This window comes from Hemicordylus capensis, chromosome 4 (assembly GCF_027244095.1).
Source record: "Hemicordylus capensis ecotype Gifberg chromosome 4, rHemCap1.1.pri, whole genome shotgun sequence".
Taxonomy (NCBI): domain Eukaryota; kingdom Metazoa; phylum Chordata; class Lepidosauria; order Squamata; family Cordylidae; genus Hemicordylus; species Hemicordylus capensis.
Window position 1 is genome coordinate 185070774 of NC_069660.1, and position 14658 is coordinate 185085431.

The 14658-nt window shown below is 44.3% G+C and overlaps 1 protein-coding gene across 6 annotated transcripts in view; it reads right to left on the minus strand.

Annotated features, from left to right (window-relative positions):
* Window positions 1-14658, minus strand: part of CTNND2 (catenin delta 2) — a 924887-nt gene that overhangs the window by 459316 nt on the left and 450913 nt on the right. For all 6 annotated transcript variants that reach the window (XM_053242882.1, XM_053242877.1, XM_053242879.1 and 3 more), the window contains one exon: window positions 12128-12244. In XM_053242882.1, coding sequence (XP_053098857.1) covers window positions 12128-12244 — 117 coding nt within the window. The remainder of the gene's footprint in view (window positions 1-12127; window positions 12245-14658) is intronic.

Below are 14658 nucleotides of genomic sequence, written 5' to 3' on the forward strand. Positions count from 1 at the left end.
TTGCACTGCATCTTATGCAGTAATTACTTTTAAATCTACTAAGCCTAATTACACAATAATCTGCTGCAGTTTGTCGCATATCCCAGCACTCCATGCTATACATTTGAGTGTTACATGGCACCTCCTATATATACATTTTTAACATAAAGATTTTAGTATGTTCTTATAAATGAAGCGGAAATTTTTGCTAGGAGGGAGTAGGAAGAAAAATGAAAAGGGAGGAAGGCACAAAAAAGTCATGAACATAAGAACCTTTCTAGATCAGGCCTAAGGTTGATTTAGTCCAGCATCCTGTTTCTCACAGTGGCCCACTAGATTATCTTTCCAGGAAGGTCCCTTTTAGCATAGCTATTTTAGGTACACATCAGCCATATCAAAGTACCACAGATGACTTCTGTCGCATATTCTTGATAGCAAAATGAATCATGATCTGGAAGGTGGATCCAATGGATGCATGGAACAAGCAAATATTGGACCAGGGTCTTCAAGACCAGGAAGGTGGACTATTTAAAATGTGAGTACAGTTCTGGTTCAGATTCAAGAGCATTTTCCAACTCAGTTTCAGTTCAGATACTGGCTGAAATCCCAACAAAGTGCCTGAGGAAGGATGTTGCACTAGAACAAAGCTGTTGTGCTAGCTACTTGTACTAAGTCTAGAGCTTACATTCTAAACTAATGTTGCATGACTGCAAACATGCTTGCAGAACAGTGCGCAACTGTGGCGTTTCTCATTTGCTTTAAAGGAAACTTTTGAGTGCTTTTACAACTGCACAGTTAAACAAATCACTATTTGTAAGCACAGCTAGGCAATCTTTTTACTCTAGCACAACTTTGCTCTTTACACACACACTTCGCTAGTCTCAATGTCAGCCACTAACTTTTAAAAAATTGTTCGGCAATCAGTTCAGATACTCTGAACCAGTTTAGGATATATTTCATGTAAAATAAACTATTTTGCGTGACATTTAAATCTATATGAGGGAAAATTTAAGCTGCTCATTGCTAAGTTTTTAAAATGATTTCTTAAAACACAAATAAAATTAAAAAACAGGATTAAAAGTAGGAAAATAGAACATTAAGTAACAATGGAAAGTAAAAGGAATTGAGAGGAAAAGTAATTATTTAAAAAAAACATGTTATCTTCTTAGACTAATACTACACCCCTGCTAACTTGGCAAAGAAGCACCTTTTTAACGTGGTGATGCTCTTTATTTAGCAAGGGGAGAGAAACTAGCCCTATCCACCCCCAGCAGAGTACCGCCAGTGACTGTTGCTTGTGTCTGTCTTATGTTTCTTTTTAGATTGTGAGCCCTTTGGGGACAGGGATCCATCTTATTTATTTATTATTTCTCTGTGTAAACCGCCCTGAGCCATTTTTGGAAGGGCGGTAGAGAAAAATCGAATGAATGAATGAATGAATGAATAAATAAATAAATAAATAAATAGATAAATAAAATATATCCTTCAGAATCCTGTCACTCATATTTGATCGCTGAGGTGACAGAATGAATTTGAGCCCAGAAAAGGCTCCCTCTATGCTTGACTATTGGGAACTGCAAAGGCTACTTTTGCTAAATAGTATAGTCGGCCTTGGTGGTTTTCTCTCTCTCTCTTTCTAGGGGTGTGCAATTCGGGTTTTCGGTGATTCGGTTCTGGACCCGAACCGAATCACCCCCGTTCTGTTCTGTGCCCGAATCTGGGCTACCCGAATCACCCCTGATTCGGTTCGGAACCCTTTGCTGTTTGTCAAGACAAGGTTCATCATCATCAACAGATTATAGGTTTTCATATGCATCTCTCCTCCTCCAAACTCATCAGGGCTATATCTAAATATCCATCTCCCCTCTCTTAACTAGGACTCTGACTGACTGACTGACTGATTGATTGATTAAGTGCTGTCAAGTCGGTTTCAACTTGACAGCTGTCAAGTGCTGTCAAGTTGGTGTTGACTTTACCCTAACTTAATTAAAAGGAAAACTTTAACTTGCACTGCTTAGGATGACTGATGAAGAAATAATAAAAGAAGGTTTCAGACAGGCCTTGTTGCTACTGGACAATAGTCTGTGGGCAGGGGGGGGGGAGTTTCTACTAAAGCACCAGACTAACAGACCTAGGCCCTGTAAATCTGTACTGCTCTTCTTCATCTTCTTTTGAGATTCCTCACTAAGAAATATAATTTCCTTCATATATAGCTGGAACAGAGAGAAGCCCTCAGCACTCCTTGAACAAGAGTGCCTAATTATTGAACCACTTTTTGTTCAGGGGCTCAATTCCAGTTAGGAGTTCCAACTGTCCCTAATTACAAGGGACATTCCATTTTCCATCCCTCATTTCAGGGAGGAACTGTTCATCCCATTCGGGACACAATTTCTCCTGCATTTTGGTGGCCAGGGGCAGGCAGCGGCAGGCTGGCAGCCAGCCTGAGCTCCACAGAGCTCTTTCATTGCTTGTTCACAACCTGCAGGCTTCTGCCATTGTTGTTGAACTGAGCTGCTCCTGCCAATCAGCTGTTTGGTGGATGGCGGAGCTTGCACAGGAGCTTGCTCAGTACTCTTCAGACTCTGAGACAGCAGCTAGCAGCTTCTCTCTCTCTCTCTCTCAGTTGTATGTGCACACAGCAGCACTAACCCGACACAATTAAAGGTACAGAGGTTGTCTAGGCTGGCTGGGGGCTGGGAGGAATTGGAAAGGGAGGTGTGTGGGAAAAGGAAAAGGCAAAACCTTATAACTATAACAACTGCACAAGCAGGAGTGAGTCAGTGTGTTTTCCCCCAACCACATGTTCTCCCATCAGTAAGCCCACTGGAGCAAATAAAGGACCTAATTTTCAGCCTGCAGCCTAATTGTTAATTCAATAGCATCTATATAATTATTTCTCCAAGACGGTCTGGTCTTGGATGTGTGGCAACCTCTCGCAAGAGTGGCAGCACCACTCGCGAGAGTTCCAGGCTTTCGGCGGGAGGCAAGCACCGCGAGAGAGGGACGGCATGGCCACGGGAGGAGGAGGCGGGAGGCAGAGAAAGCCAGAAAGTGGGGGGGGGGAAGCAGGAGGGTGGGAGGGTCGGCTGGCTGACCAGCCAGAAAGCCGGGCATGCCGGCATTGGGGGAGGCCCACAGCTTGGCCCAACATGAGGCGCAGATGCCCTGCGCCCGGGCCCACTAGTTATTATTAATATAATTCAATAACATATATGTCACAGATACTCAGGCTCTTGATAACCCTTGCATACACCTCCCAGACCCACCCCTCCCCCTCTCCCAGGTCCCACCTCCCAGCCCCAAACTTGTGTCCCTCAATCTTGCAATGAAATGCTGGCAATCCTAATTCCAGTTCAGGCCCCTTCTCCCTCCCTGCCAGATCCAAGCAGTATGCCAAATATCTAAGCAGTGCATAAGAAAGAGTCAGTTTTCCCCAAAATAATGAAAAAAAGAAAAAAACTTTAGTTAGCAGTTCAGAGTCTAGAAATTAGAAACCTGAAACACTTCGTGGAAATATGGGCATTTGCCAAATGGGGGCAGCGTCAGTGTCTGGTTGCAAAGGTCCTGAGGCAAAGCCCTGTGCTGAGCCTACACACACACACACACACTGAATGGCAGTGGTTTGGATGGCTGTGCTGGCTGCCACAATCTCTCTCTCCCTCTTTTTTAAAGCAAGCCGTGGCCCATCGCTTTACCGCAATCATGCAGTGATGGGATGAGCACATACATTTGTTGTTGGGTATTTTTTTCAAGATGGTTGTAGCCAGTGTGGTGACTCTGGATTGTGCAGCAGAAAGGGCCCCAAAACTAGACATCTTGTTCTTCCAACTGACTATTATCAGTAGAATTTCTTACAACTGTTTAAACCATTTTTCATCCATCCATTCATTCGATTTCTCTACCGCCCTTCCAAAAATGGCTCGGGGCACTTTACACGGAGAAACAACAAACAAATAAGATGGAAACCTGCCCTGAAGGGCTCACAATCTAAAAAGAAACATAAGATAGACACCAGCAACAGTCATTTTTGTGCCCTGAAAGAAGATACTGCCAAAATCCACCAGGAATTGGGATTTTTCTCATTTAATTCCACTTTTTTGGAAGTTTTTTAACCCTTTTAAATCTCCTTTGTAAGGGACCAATGAAAGGTTGCTGGAAGCAGTGGAAATAACATTTCAGAAGGGACTATCCATACATTTACAGAATGGTATATATACACTACATAGTCGTTTGGAGGGGCACTGGCTCCTCATGTTTATTTTAAAGATAATCAGTGAGGGAAGATCCATTGTTCAAAGAAACACAAGATATCCTGATTTATTTTTTCTACTGGAGAGGGGTGGAGACTAATGGGGAAGGAAATCTGCAAGCTGAAAGCCTGCTTTGATCTTCCCTTGGAGACAACCTCAGGAAACAAATAATATCTCAAGAGATCTTTAGTCAGACAGATATTGCAGTTTTCCAGTTTTTGATTAGGAAGCCTCTAGATATGAGGTTTCTATTAGTATTACATTTACAAAGCTAACTCTGATTTGGATGCTGTGATGTTTTCTATTTATTCCAGCTGTCTACTATGTATTCCAACTATCTATGCACTACATATTTCTTTGCATTTTTAATATGAAAAATGTATATATTTTCATATGGCAAAGTGACAACATGAGAGAGATTTGATAAACATAATCCTATCAGCCACAACAAGCAGAGTACTTTTGCAAAAGTGATGGAATTGTCACGACAGCACAAATCTAAAGCATCTTTTTTTAAAGGAAGAAGTTCCATTCACTTTTAGCTTGCAGAAAATTTATCATGAATGTTTCTAAGAATCAAAATACAGTACCACTTGTCAATGAAATAACCGCAAATATTCGTACATGCTAAATCTAACATTCAGATTCTTCTGAGTGGTTTTGTTGACATGCAGTATATATATATTTTTTTACTCAAAGTTATTTCTTATCATCATATATATATATATGATGATAAGAAATAACTTTGAGTAAAAAAAACAACCAGGGCTTAATTCATGCCAAAAGGTGCCAAAGATTATCACTGGGAGTTGTTTTTGTGGACCATGTGAAACAATAATAATGATGAAGAGAGGGTCTCTAAGCTTCTGCAGAGTGCCTTCCTGTCATCACTGAAACCCACTGCCACCCTAGAAAGGCTTCTGGGGCAAAGGCTATGCCTTCTAGACAAGATAGGACCCAGCATCTCTATTTGGTTTAAATGAAGTTCTATATCCAAGCTTTAGAAAACATGAGGAGACATATCATATGAAGGCAAACAAACATGTCAGGCATATGCCATAATACTTTAATTAGAGCAGTGTGTGTGTGTGATTCAATTCATATTGAACATACTTAGGAATACCTCCCTTTTCTGTCAAGATCAACAGCACAAGGTGACTCTGAAACTTTCGCTAGATATTGAGAAGGAAATAACTCTCACTGATTAACAGATTGCTAGCTCAAAAGATGGCAGATTTAATCTTATTCTACCATTTCAACCATCTGACAGGTGGTTATTAAAAAAAAAGGGAGAACATGGACTGAATTGGCTTTTTACACATCTAACAATGCAGATGTAGGCCTTTTGTTGTGCTCCCTTTTTAGTTCTTTCAGAGGAAGCGACAGGTAGAAGAAAAACATTATAAAAATCAAGGACCAAATGCTTTTCAGAACCAAACATCTGCTTTGTCAGGGACTTTACAATAAAGATGATTTTTGCACTGTATTCACTGGGGAATTGCTGAAAGCATACTATTAACCGAGAGCCGAGTCAAAATGACTTAATAAAGTTTTGTATTGTATATATGCAGATTCCCTTCATTAAAATCAAATGTGCCAGACATCTGTTATAACAACAACTATAGCTTTTGCGGATTGCTTATTTCCATTTAATGGCTCAAATGCAGGAATTGAACCCCAGAGTTTGTTGCCTATGTCAGTAATTTACTGGGGCAGTTCTTTTCCATGTCTACACTACTATCTCATAAAGTCACCAAGTCCTGCACCCTATCCATAAGATTCCTCAGACTCTAAAAGAAAAACAAACCCCATATTCTAAGAGCTAATTTACATATATGTGTATATATTTCATGTGTATACTATAAAAAGGGACGTGTTGCATACAACAAATGTATTTTTGCAAACACATGTATTACAGGGAAGTGCATTAGGGAGCTCGAACAGGCAATGAATCCCTCCACTGTACGTGCATTGGCAAATGTTTCTTTGATGTCAGGTAACAAGTGAATGTGGCTCTTTCTGGTGTGTATTTTATACTTGTACACAAAGGAAAAAGTAATAACTGTACAGAAAAAGGTGGATTCAGAATATATAAATACTTATCTTTCCTAAATTGGAGATCTTCTGTTTGGACATATGAAAGCCAAATGAAAAATATGGATGGAAAAAATTCACTTACACATGCAAGCAATCCCAAGGACTAGAAAGGCAGTTAAGTAATGTCCTCTCAAAATATGACTCTTTTAAAGTGGCATACAGTATATACATTCCACGGTCCTACATTTTGCACAGTGATGTGAGTAGTTTTCTCTCTAATTCTTTTCATCTGTGTGTGGAATCAGTTTTGTTCTGGGCGACAATATCAAGGTACACAGGAGCATAGGAAGGTGCCATATACTGAGTCAGACCATAGGTCCATCTCGCTCAGTATTGTCTACACAGACTGGCAGCGGCTTCTCCGAGGTTGCAGGCAGGAATCTCTCTCAGCCCTATCTTGGAGATGCCAGAGAAGGAACTTGGAGCCTAGATGCTCTCCCCAGAGCAACTCTATGTCTTACAGCGCTCACACTTCTAGTCTCCCTTTCGTATGCAACCAGGGCGGATCCTACTTAGCTTAAAGGGACAAGTCATGTTTGCTACCACAAGACCAGCTCTACTTCCCAAGGTAGTGTCTTTGAACATGCATTCAGAGTGGGGCCTTCCTGATTCAACCTGGGATCTAAAATTAACTGAGTGGACATCATAAAATGTGTGAGAGTGTGCACATGTGCATGCCTTAGAGAGAACAGTGTCTGTGAGGGCAAAGCCAATCCGCCTTCACAGCTGCAGGCTCTTGGTGTATCCACCTGTGCTGCTGTGGGCCTGCAGTAAAATCTTGGCAGTTCTAGGTATTTCTGCAAGAGCTGGTTAGGCCAGAAACATGTAGCCTGATTGTCAGCAATGTCTTTCTGATTGTCAGCAATGTCAATTCTGAAGTGTAAGTGGGCTAGTCCAAGTATAGCCTCAAGCAGCGCAGGTGTATCCACCAAGAGCCTGCAGCAGTGCAGGGAGACTGACTCCGTCCCCTACACAATATCGACACAACATCTAGTCCACTGTACATACATTTATAATTAAAATGATGGCTCTCTTTTACATTTAGGTTTTTTCCCCATTCTGAAAGAAAATTCATTACTTCTGGGGGAAACCAAAATGTCTTTCATCCAGTTATTGAAATAAGCCAAATTACACCCAGTTATTATCCATATACAGTGTCAGGTGAAAATGCTACATGTTAGAATGGCTCAAAATGTTTCTAGAGACTACAAACCGAAGTACCTCAAAGGTAGCCAAAGTCCAAAGGAAATGTCAAATGATATAGAGAAAGAGGTAAAGAATTTAACTATAGACATAAAGGCTAGGATTACAAGTTGAAAGAATACTGAGATGGATTAGAGAAGATGTAAAAATAGTGGCGAGCTAATACAATCCAGTAGAAATGATATTTGAACTCTGATCTGGGAAACCTGGCCTCTATTCCCACCGCTGTCTTGCAGTCTTTATATGATAAACACAAAAGCAGTGGCTGCCATCCTGACTGATAAAATGTGTGCACTCCAAAGGACTGTGGGGCCATGACAGGAGCTGTCGCACAATGCCTCCTTCCCCCTGCACACATGCTATTGTGGAACAGCCATTAGACTTCTGGGTGCTGCTCCCACTTCAGAAGGGCTCTACGAGATCAGAAACACATCACTGATCCTCAATGACATGTTTCTGATCTTGCAGAGCCATCCCAGAGCGTGAATAGCTCTCAGATGTCTAATGGAACTTGTGCAACATCGTGTGTGCAAAGGGAAAGCGCGGGTTGTATGAGGGCTCCCATCACATCTTCACAGTCCCCTGAAGCACACACATTTCAGTAGGCTGTCAGCCATTGCCTCAGTTTATCATTTGAGTTATTGTGAAGGAAAATATACCATAGCTTGTGAAATATTTTGCAATTAAAAGTCCTACACAAATTATACATAAAAGCAACAATGATCTCAATGAATGGTTATAAAACTTGTACCCACTGGAGGGCCAAGCAGTAAAACTGAACTAAGAACAAGGGAGAGATAACAAGAATTTGAGAATTTTACAGATATGGTTATTATCACCAAGACTATGAAAATATGGCACATAGGATGAGACATTAGACAATTATGTTTTATGACTTTAATATTACCCCATACCTCATATTCAAACCATATGCCACTGGACTCTCATCTGTACCTGCAACACTTAAATTAGATGCAAACAACATGTAGCCTATCAAGCCGAATGAAGTCCATCAACCACAGATTGTTGAAAACGAGTCTTAGTGCTTTGAATTCAGATCAACCCCACAAATCATTCCTTATACTTGCTAGCATTTAAAGATCTGGTAAAGCGGTGGCCCTGGGGCCTTTATATTCTAGTCATGAGGGAACCTGTTTCCATAAGCTACTCCTGTGTGGCTGGACTAATATTTAAATGCCCCAGACATGTGTCCAGGGACTGATCAAAGTTGTCCCAACCATGGAAGTGGCACCCCATTAAGGGAGAGGATGCTTATTTCCGCAGAAAGACCCAGGCAGAAAAAGTCTACCTGGCAACTGGAAGCGAAGGCAAGAAATCTCCAGGAAACCATTACATGGTAATATTTTAGGAAATTACAAGTGGTATAATTGGACTTTTCTGATCAGAAAGATTAAAGTGAATAAAGGCTACAGCCACCAAATGGTGCAGTGGGGAAATGGCTTGACTACCAAGCCAGAGGTTGCTGTTGGAGACACCCGTACCCCAACATTAGACCCAGAGGTACTAACCCAGAAGTATATGGAATTCAGGCCCGTGTCTGATTCCATTTTATTAAGAGTTCAATTAAATGCCTGAACTCAAGGTGAACTGACACCCAGGTCTCATGCCTGCCTCAGCTAACTGCTCTGTGAAGGAAGAGGCAATCCAGCATTGTATTGTGAAATGGGCACTCACAGATACACAAGGGCTAGGCCTGAGCTATCAATATGCTAAAATGTAACTCACTATTAGATAATGTCTGTGGAAGAGGCCAGAGGCTGATCCCCCTTTCCTGTTGCAAGAAATCTATGTTAAATCTTTGTCAATGATTGCTCTGCTATGCCCAAAGGGGATACTCAGTTGCTATCTATAAAAATTCCACTCTAGGAAAACACCTGTAGAATTAGTCCTTGTACTAACACCTTTTAGCATCTTCTGGGACCAGGCCGGGAAATCTGGGGACAAGAGAAGATGCCTATTTGCAGCTCAGAGATGCAGATTTGCTTTGGTCCCCTCCCCAAGATAACAGATAACAGAAGATGGGATTAAGATCTCCCTGGACTGAGCTAATATCCTGAATAATTAAAAGATAATATCCAGAAACAGCAGATTGTCACCTTTCTGGGGACCCAGGAAGGATGAGGATATTTTGAATGGATTCTATGGAGATCAAGGGAAGATACAACTATAAAGAATGAGGCTTACTGGACAGAGAGCTAGCAGTTTTTTTGCCTACAAGCAATCTTTTGTCTACAAGCAAGACTTGCTCATGAGTAATCAAAGGGTTTGCTGCCTAAGCCGCGGGGCTAGAGGCAGGAACTCTTTCCAGGGAGAAGGGACCCGTTTGTGACCTGCTACGGAGTGAGAAGTCAAGACTCCCCAGCCATGATACTCCCAAGCAATCTCGCCTAATAAGCATACTTGCTCAAGAGCCATCCCAGAGTTTGCTGCTAAGCTGCGGGGCAACAAGCAGGAACTCTGTCTATGGACAGGAACTGTCTGTGACTTCTGCTGCGCAGCTCTCACTCTCAGCCTCGCTCTGAGCAAACTGCCTGCTTGACCGCTAGAAGATTTGCATCGCTCTCAAGCTCCTGTTTCCAGCTACAGCCTCTTCAGCTGAAAGCCCCACCGCTCTCAAGCCTCTGACTCTGATAATATGCTGCTTCACAAGCCTTGGATCCTGATCTCCCCAACCCATACCAGTCCTCAACCTTCCTTACCCCCCACCCTTTCCGCCTATATCTGCATTATATTAGGCTCTAGGAAGAGTTAATATACACACACATGTTAGTTAGGAACACTGGGTGATTGTTGTTGCTGGCTAGGGTTGAAATATTGTTAGTAATATTGATAGATTGTTCTGTGTCCTGCTCAGTTAGATTGATGTTGTTATTCTTTTATCCTCTCTAATAAAACGCTTGGTGTCCGTCCGTGGACGGACACCAAGCGTGTGTCCGTGCCTCCCTGCCCTGTTCTGCGCCTGCGCAAAGCGCAGGCCCAGAACAGGGCAAGGGAGACACGCTCGTCGGCACCCGGCAGCCATATTGGGCGGCCAGAAGCGGCCGCCCCGAAGAAGCCGGAGAGGCGGCGGCGGGAAAGTGACCGAGGCGGCGGCAGAGCCACCGCCTCGGCCAAAATAGATGGAGGCCGGGGGCAGAGCGGAGGCCATGTAACCTTAAAAAAAAATTTACTCCCGCGGCCGACGCCGCCGACCGCCCACCCTCCCTCCCAGCTGCCGAGTCCCCCTTACCCTGGCCGACTGCTGTCGGCCGTACACAGCCCTTAATTTAAGAGGCAGAGAGGAGCTCGCAAGCAGAGCTCCTCTCTGTGCAAAGCCTCTTGCCGAACTGCCGCTTTGGGCGCTTGCGTCCCTTGCGCCCAAAGCGGCAGTTCGGCAAGAGGCTTTGCACAGAGAGGAGCTCTGCTTGCGAGCTCCTCTCTGCCTCTTAAATTGAGGGCAGTCTTCGGCCGACAGCAGTCGGGCCAGGGTAAGGGGGACTCGGCAGCTGGGAGGGAGGGTGGGCGGTCGGCGGTGTCGGTCGCGGGAGTAAATTTTTTTTTTTTAAAGTTACATGGCCTCCACTCCGCCCCCGGTCTCCGTCTCCCCGGCCTGGCGGGGGCAAGTGCCTGGGCCGATTTGGCCCTTAAAGGTAGGGGAGGGAGGGGGAATGGCGGCGGGGGGCCAGGAGCGCCGTTACTAGCGCCCGTTATTCAACGGGCCAAAATTCACTTGTACTCAATAAAGCCCATTGAATCATTTAGGATTACTTTAATCTCCTTTTTTCCTTGCGCCCAGATCCTACATGGTCACCATATGAAAGAACTGGTCACTTTGCGACACTGATGAAACTGGCCTAATTTTGTATGCTAGCTCATAAGCATATTTAGTATACAAATCAGGCCTGGTTCACAATATTGCCAGTTCGAATCCCCACTGGTATAGCTATACCGGGCAGCAGCAATATAGGAAGATGCTGAAAGGCATAATCTCATACTGCGTGGGAGGAGGCAATGGTAAACCCCTCCTGTATGCTACCAAAGACAACCACAGGGCTCTGTGGTTGCCAGGAGTCGACATCGACTTGGCTGCACACTTTACTTACTTTACTAGATATGCAACAGTGAGTTCATAAAGGCCAAGTTTTTATCTCATCAGTGGCCACTGGCTACACATGCTGAGAAGGGTCTGCTAAATGCTCAATGAAGTGTTTTGAGTGGAGCGGGGCAGGTGTGGGGGGAAGCATCTGAGTATGCAAAAAATGATGCAAGCTCCAAATCATTTGATGTTGATACCTATACATTTAAAATATTTTCCCCATCTCTGCACATTCCCTTGATAGCCACTTGCACATCAAATAAGCACATGCTGATTTTTGTCTACACTGTGAAAAGACCTCCAGAACGGTTTGAAGACTGTTATCCACATTTGTACATATGAATTACTCAGTGGATGTTGTCAGCTTTCAGAGATGAAAGATGAAATAAGAACATCATAATGGCCCAATATCCTTTCATCTTAAAAGCATAAAGTGTTCTGAATAGACTGAGTTTTAATTTAAAGCAGGATACAAAGAAAGGCAAATTCTTTAGAAACTTACTCTCACTAGTTGAATAGTCCTGTGGATCAAGTATTCCTGACTCTTGCAGGGATCTAATACAAGAATCCACCAGTTCAAGACCGGTTGTGAGTTCATCTTCTATATCCTTCTGGCCATCTGTAACAAAATATTATTTTCAACAGTTTTACCAAATACAAAAGATACAAAAATTAAGGTGGAATCACTTTAAAAAAGAAAGAAAGAAAGAAAATTAAGAGCTAGCTAAACAGATCGATTTTAACACCACCATTCTGTAATGTCTTTTTCACTACTGGCCACAATCCAGAATTTAAGGCCATGTTACATGTCAGATAGTCTTTTGTTCTTCCATTTATTTCAGTATCAGCTACATTTAGTTTGCTAAATATAATGTTAAAAGGTGTGTGTGTGTGTGTGTGTGTGTGTGTGTGTGTGTGTGTGTGTGTGTGTGTGTGAATAAAATGCAAAACAGAAATGTTTCTCATTTGTAGTTATTACGGTTTTAGTCTGTACCATGAGTGTGAGGTGAGGCAAGCAAAACAATTTACTTAGCTCCCTTCTTATTTCATTTCTCTTATGGCCTTCATCATTGTCATCAAGAAGAAGTATTTTATCTCCCATACTTCCCCCACCACCACCGCCTTCTGGCTGCCACCACCAAACAGTGCTGGACTACATCAGCCTTTGATTCATGACTCTGCAAATTTACTTGTACCAAGTAAAGTAGGGTGGAAAATAGACATTGAGGCTATTCTCACGACTGCACAAAACCAGGCTGTGAGAGCCCAGCCCGGTTTTGTGTGGTCGTGTGCAGAACCGGGAGCCACGCAGATCCCGGCTGCTAGCCTTGCTACATGTCCCCTCATTAAACGAGGTTAGCGGAGCAAGCACTCAGCTAACTCCATCTGATTGATCATGACAGCATCAGTGATTGTGTGGGCAGCCGATCCGGCCGCCCAGGGCTAGGCATAAGATCGTCTGAGGGCAGGCTCTCCACACTGCCCGTGTGGAGAGCCTCAATGGGTGGCAAAGAAGATTTCAGAAACCAAGGTAAACAAACTTTTTTTTAACTGAATACAGTGAAAAATACCTACATGCAGGTTTTTACAAGCATCTTGAAAATAACCATGGAAAAATGCATCCAACTGTATCTGTACTGATTATCTACTTCAGTCAGATTGTAAAACCAAACAATTTCTTCCAATCCATACATGTCCTTTACCCCACCCTTCCAAGCATGACTCCTTTCCTCTATTCAACAGTCTCTTCTTCAGTACTCCCTATCTGGCTTCAGTTCTCCCTGCCTTTGGGGCTGGCCCATCCACTAGGCAGACCTAGGTGTTCACCTAGGACATGTTTTTGTGAAGGGTGCCACAGCAACCTGAGTAGAAGTTGAGGAGAAAAAGCCCACCTCCTAGCTGGTCTCTGGCTTGCTTTCCTCCTCCTCTCCCCTCAGCACACTCTATTCCCACTCCCACCCTGCCCACACTCCACTGCTGAGGCTGTAAGGTAGGAACCTCCATCTGAGTTTCTCAAGTGCCTAAACCCAAATAGTGATGTGTAAACAGGTTCGTGGGTTTGTGGTTCAAGGTTTTGGTTTGGGAGTTTGACAGTTTGACCCTCAAACCAACCCCCCCCCCCGGTCCGGTCCAGACCCGAACCAAACCTCCCCCAAAGTTCAAGGGTTCGCAGACTGCAAATGTTAAAAAAATATTTTTTAGCCTACTACTCCCCTTGGGGGAGTTCCTGGAGGTGGCAGGGGGGTCTGTGGAGGTTCCCCCTCTCCCGCCAGCCTTCTAAATCACCCCTCACCCCATTTTGGGTGCTCTTCAGCCATTTTTTGGCCTTCACCCGGTGGCCATGTTGGGGGCTGGGCACTTGCGCAAGCGCCCAGCCCCCAACATGGCTGCTGGCCACCGGGTGAAGGCCGAAAACCAGCCGAAGAGTACCCAAAACAGGGTGAGGGGGTGATTTAGAAGGCTGGCGGGGAAAACTCTGCTGACCACCCTGCCACCTCCAGGAACTCCCCCGAGGGGAGTAGAAAGGTGGTTTTTTTTACATTTGTAGTTCGCGAATCCCCCGAACCCGAACCAAACTGGGTGTGTGTGTGTTTGAGGGAGTGCTGGACCATAGTGGTGTGCATGGTTCGGTTCGGACCCATTGGGAAAGCCGCCGGACTGGTCCGGAATTCCGGCGGTCCGGTGGTTCGGAAGGGCAGGGGGTGTCTCTTTAAGGGGGGGTGGTAGTACTTACACACACCCCGCCGCTCTTCCCCCTCCGGCGCTGGTGCTTTTAAAAATCTTCTTGGGGCGGCAGAGTTCCTCCCTGCCGCCCCTGCCCCCGTCGTTGTCCATCTATGCCTTAAACGAAGAAGAGCTGGCGGAGTGCATGCGAGCGTGCGCGCCGCGAAGGGCGCATACACTCCACCAGCTCTTCTTCGTTTAAGGCATAGACGGACAACGATGGGGGCAGGGGCGGCAGGGAGGAACTCTGCCGCCCCAAGAAGATTTTTAAAAGCACCAGCGCCGGAGGGGGAAGAGCGGCGGGGGGTG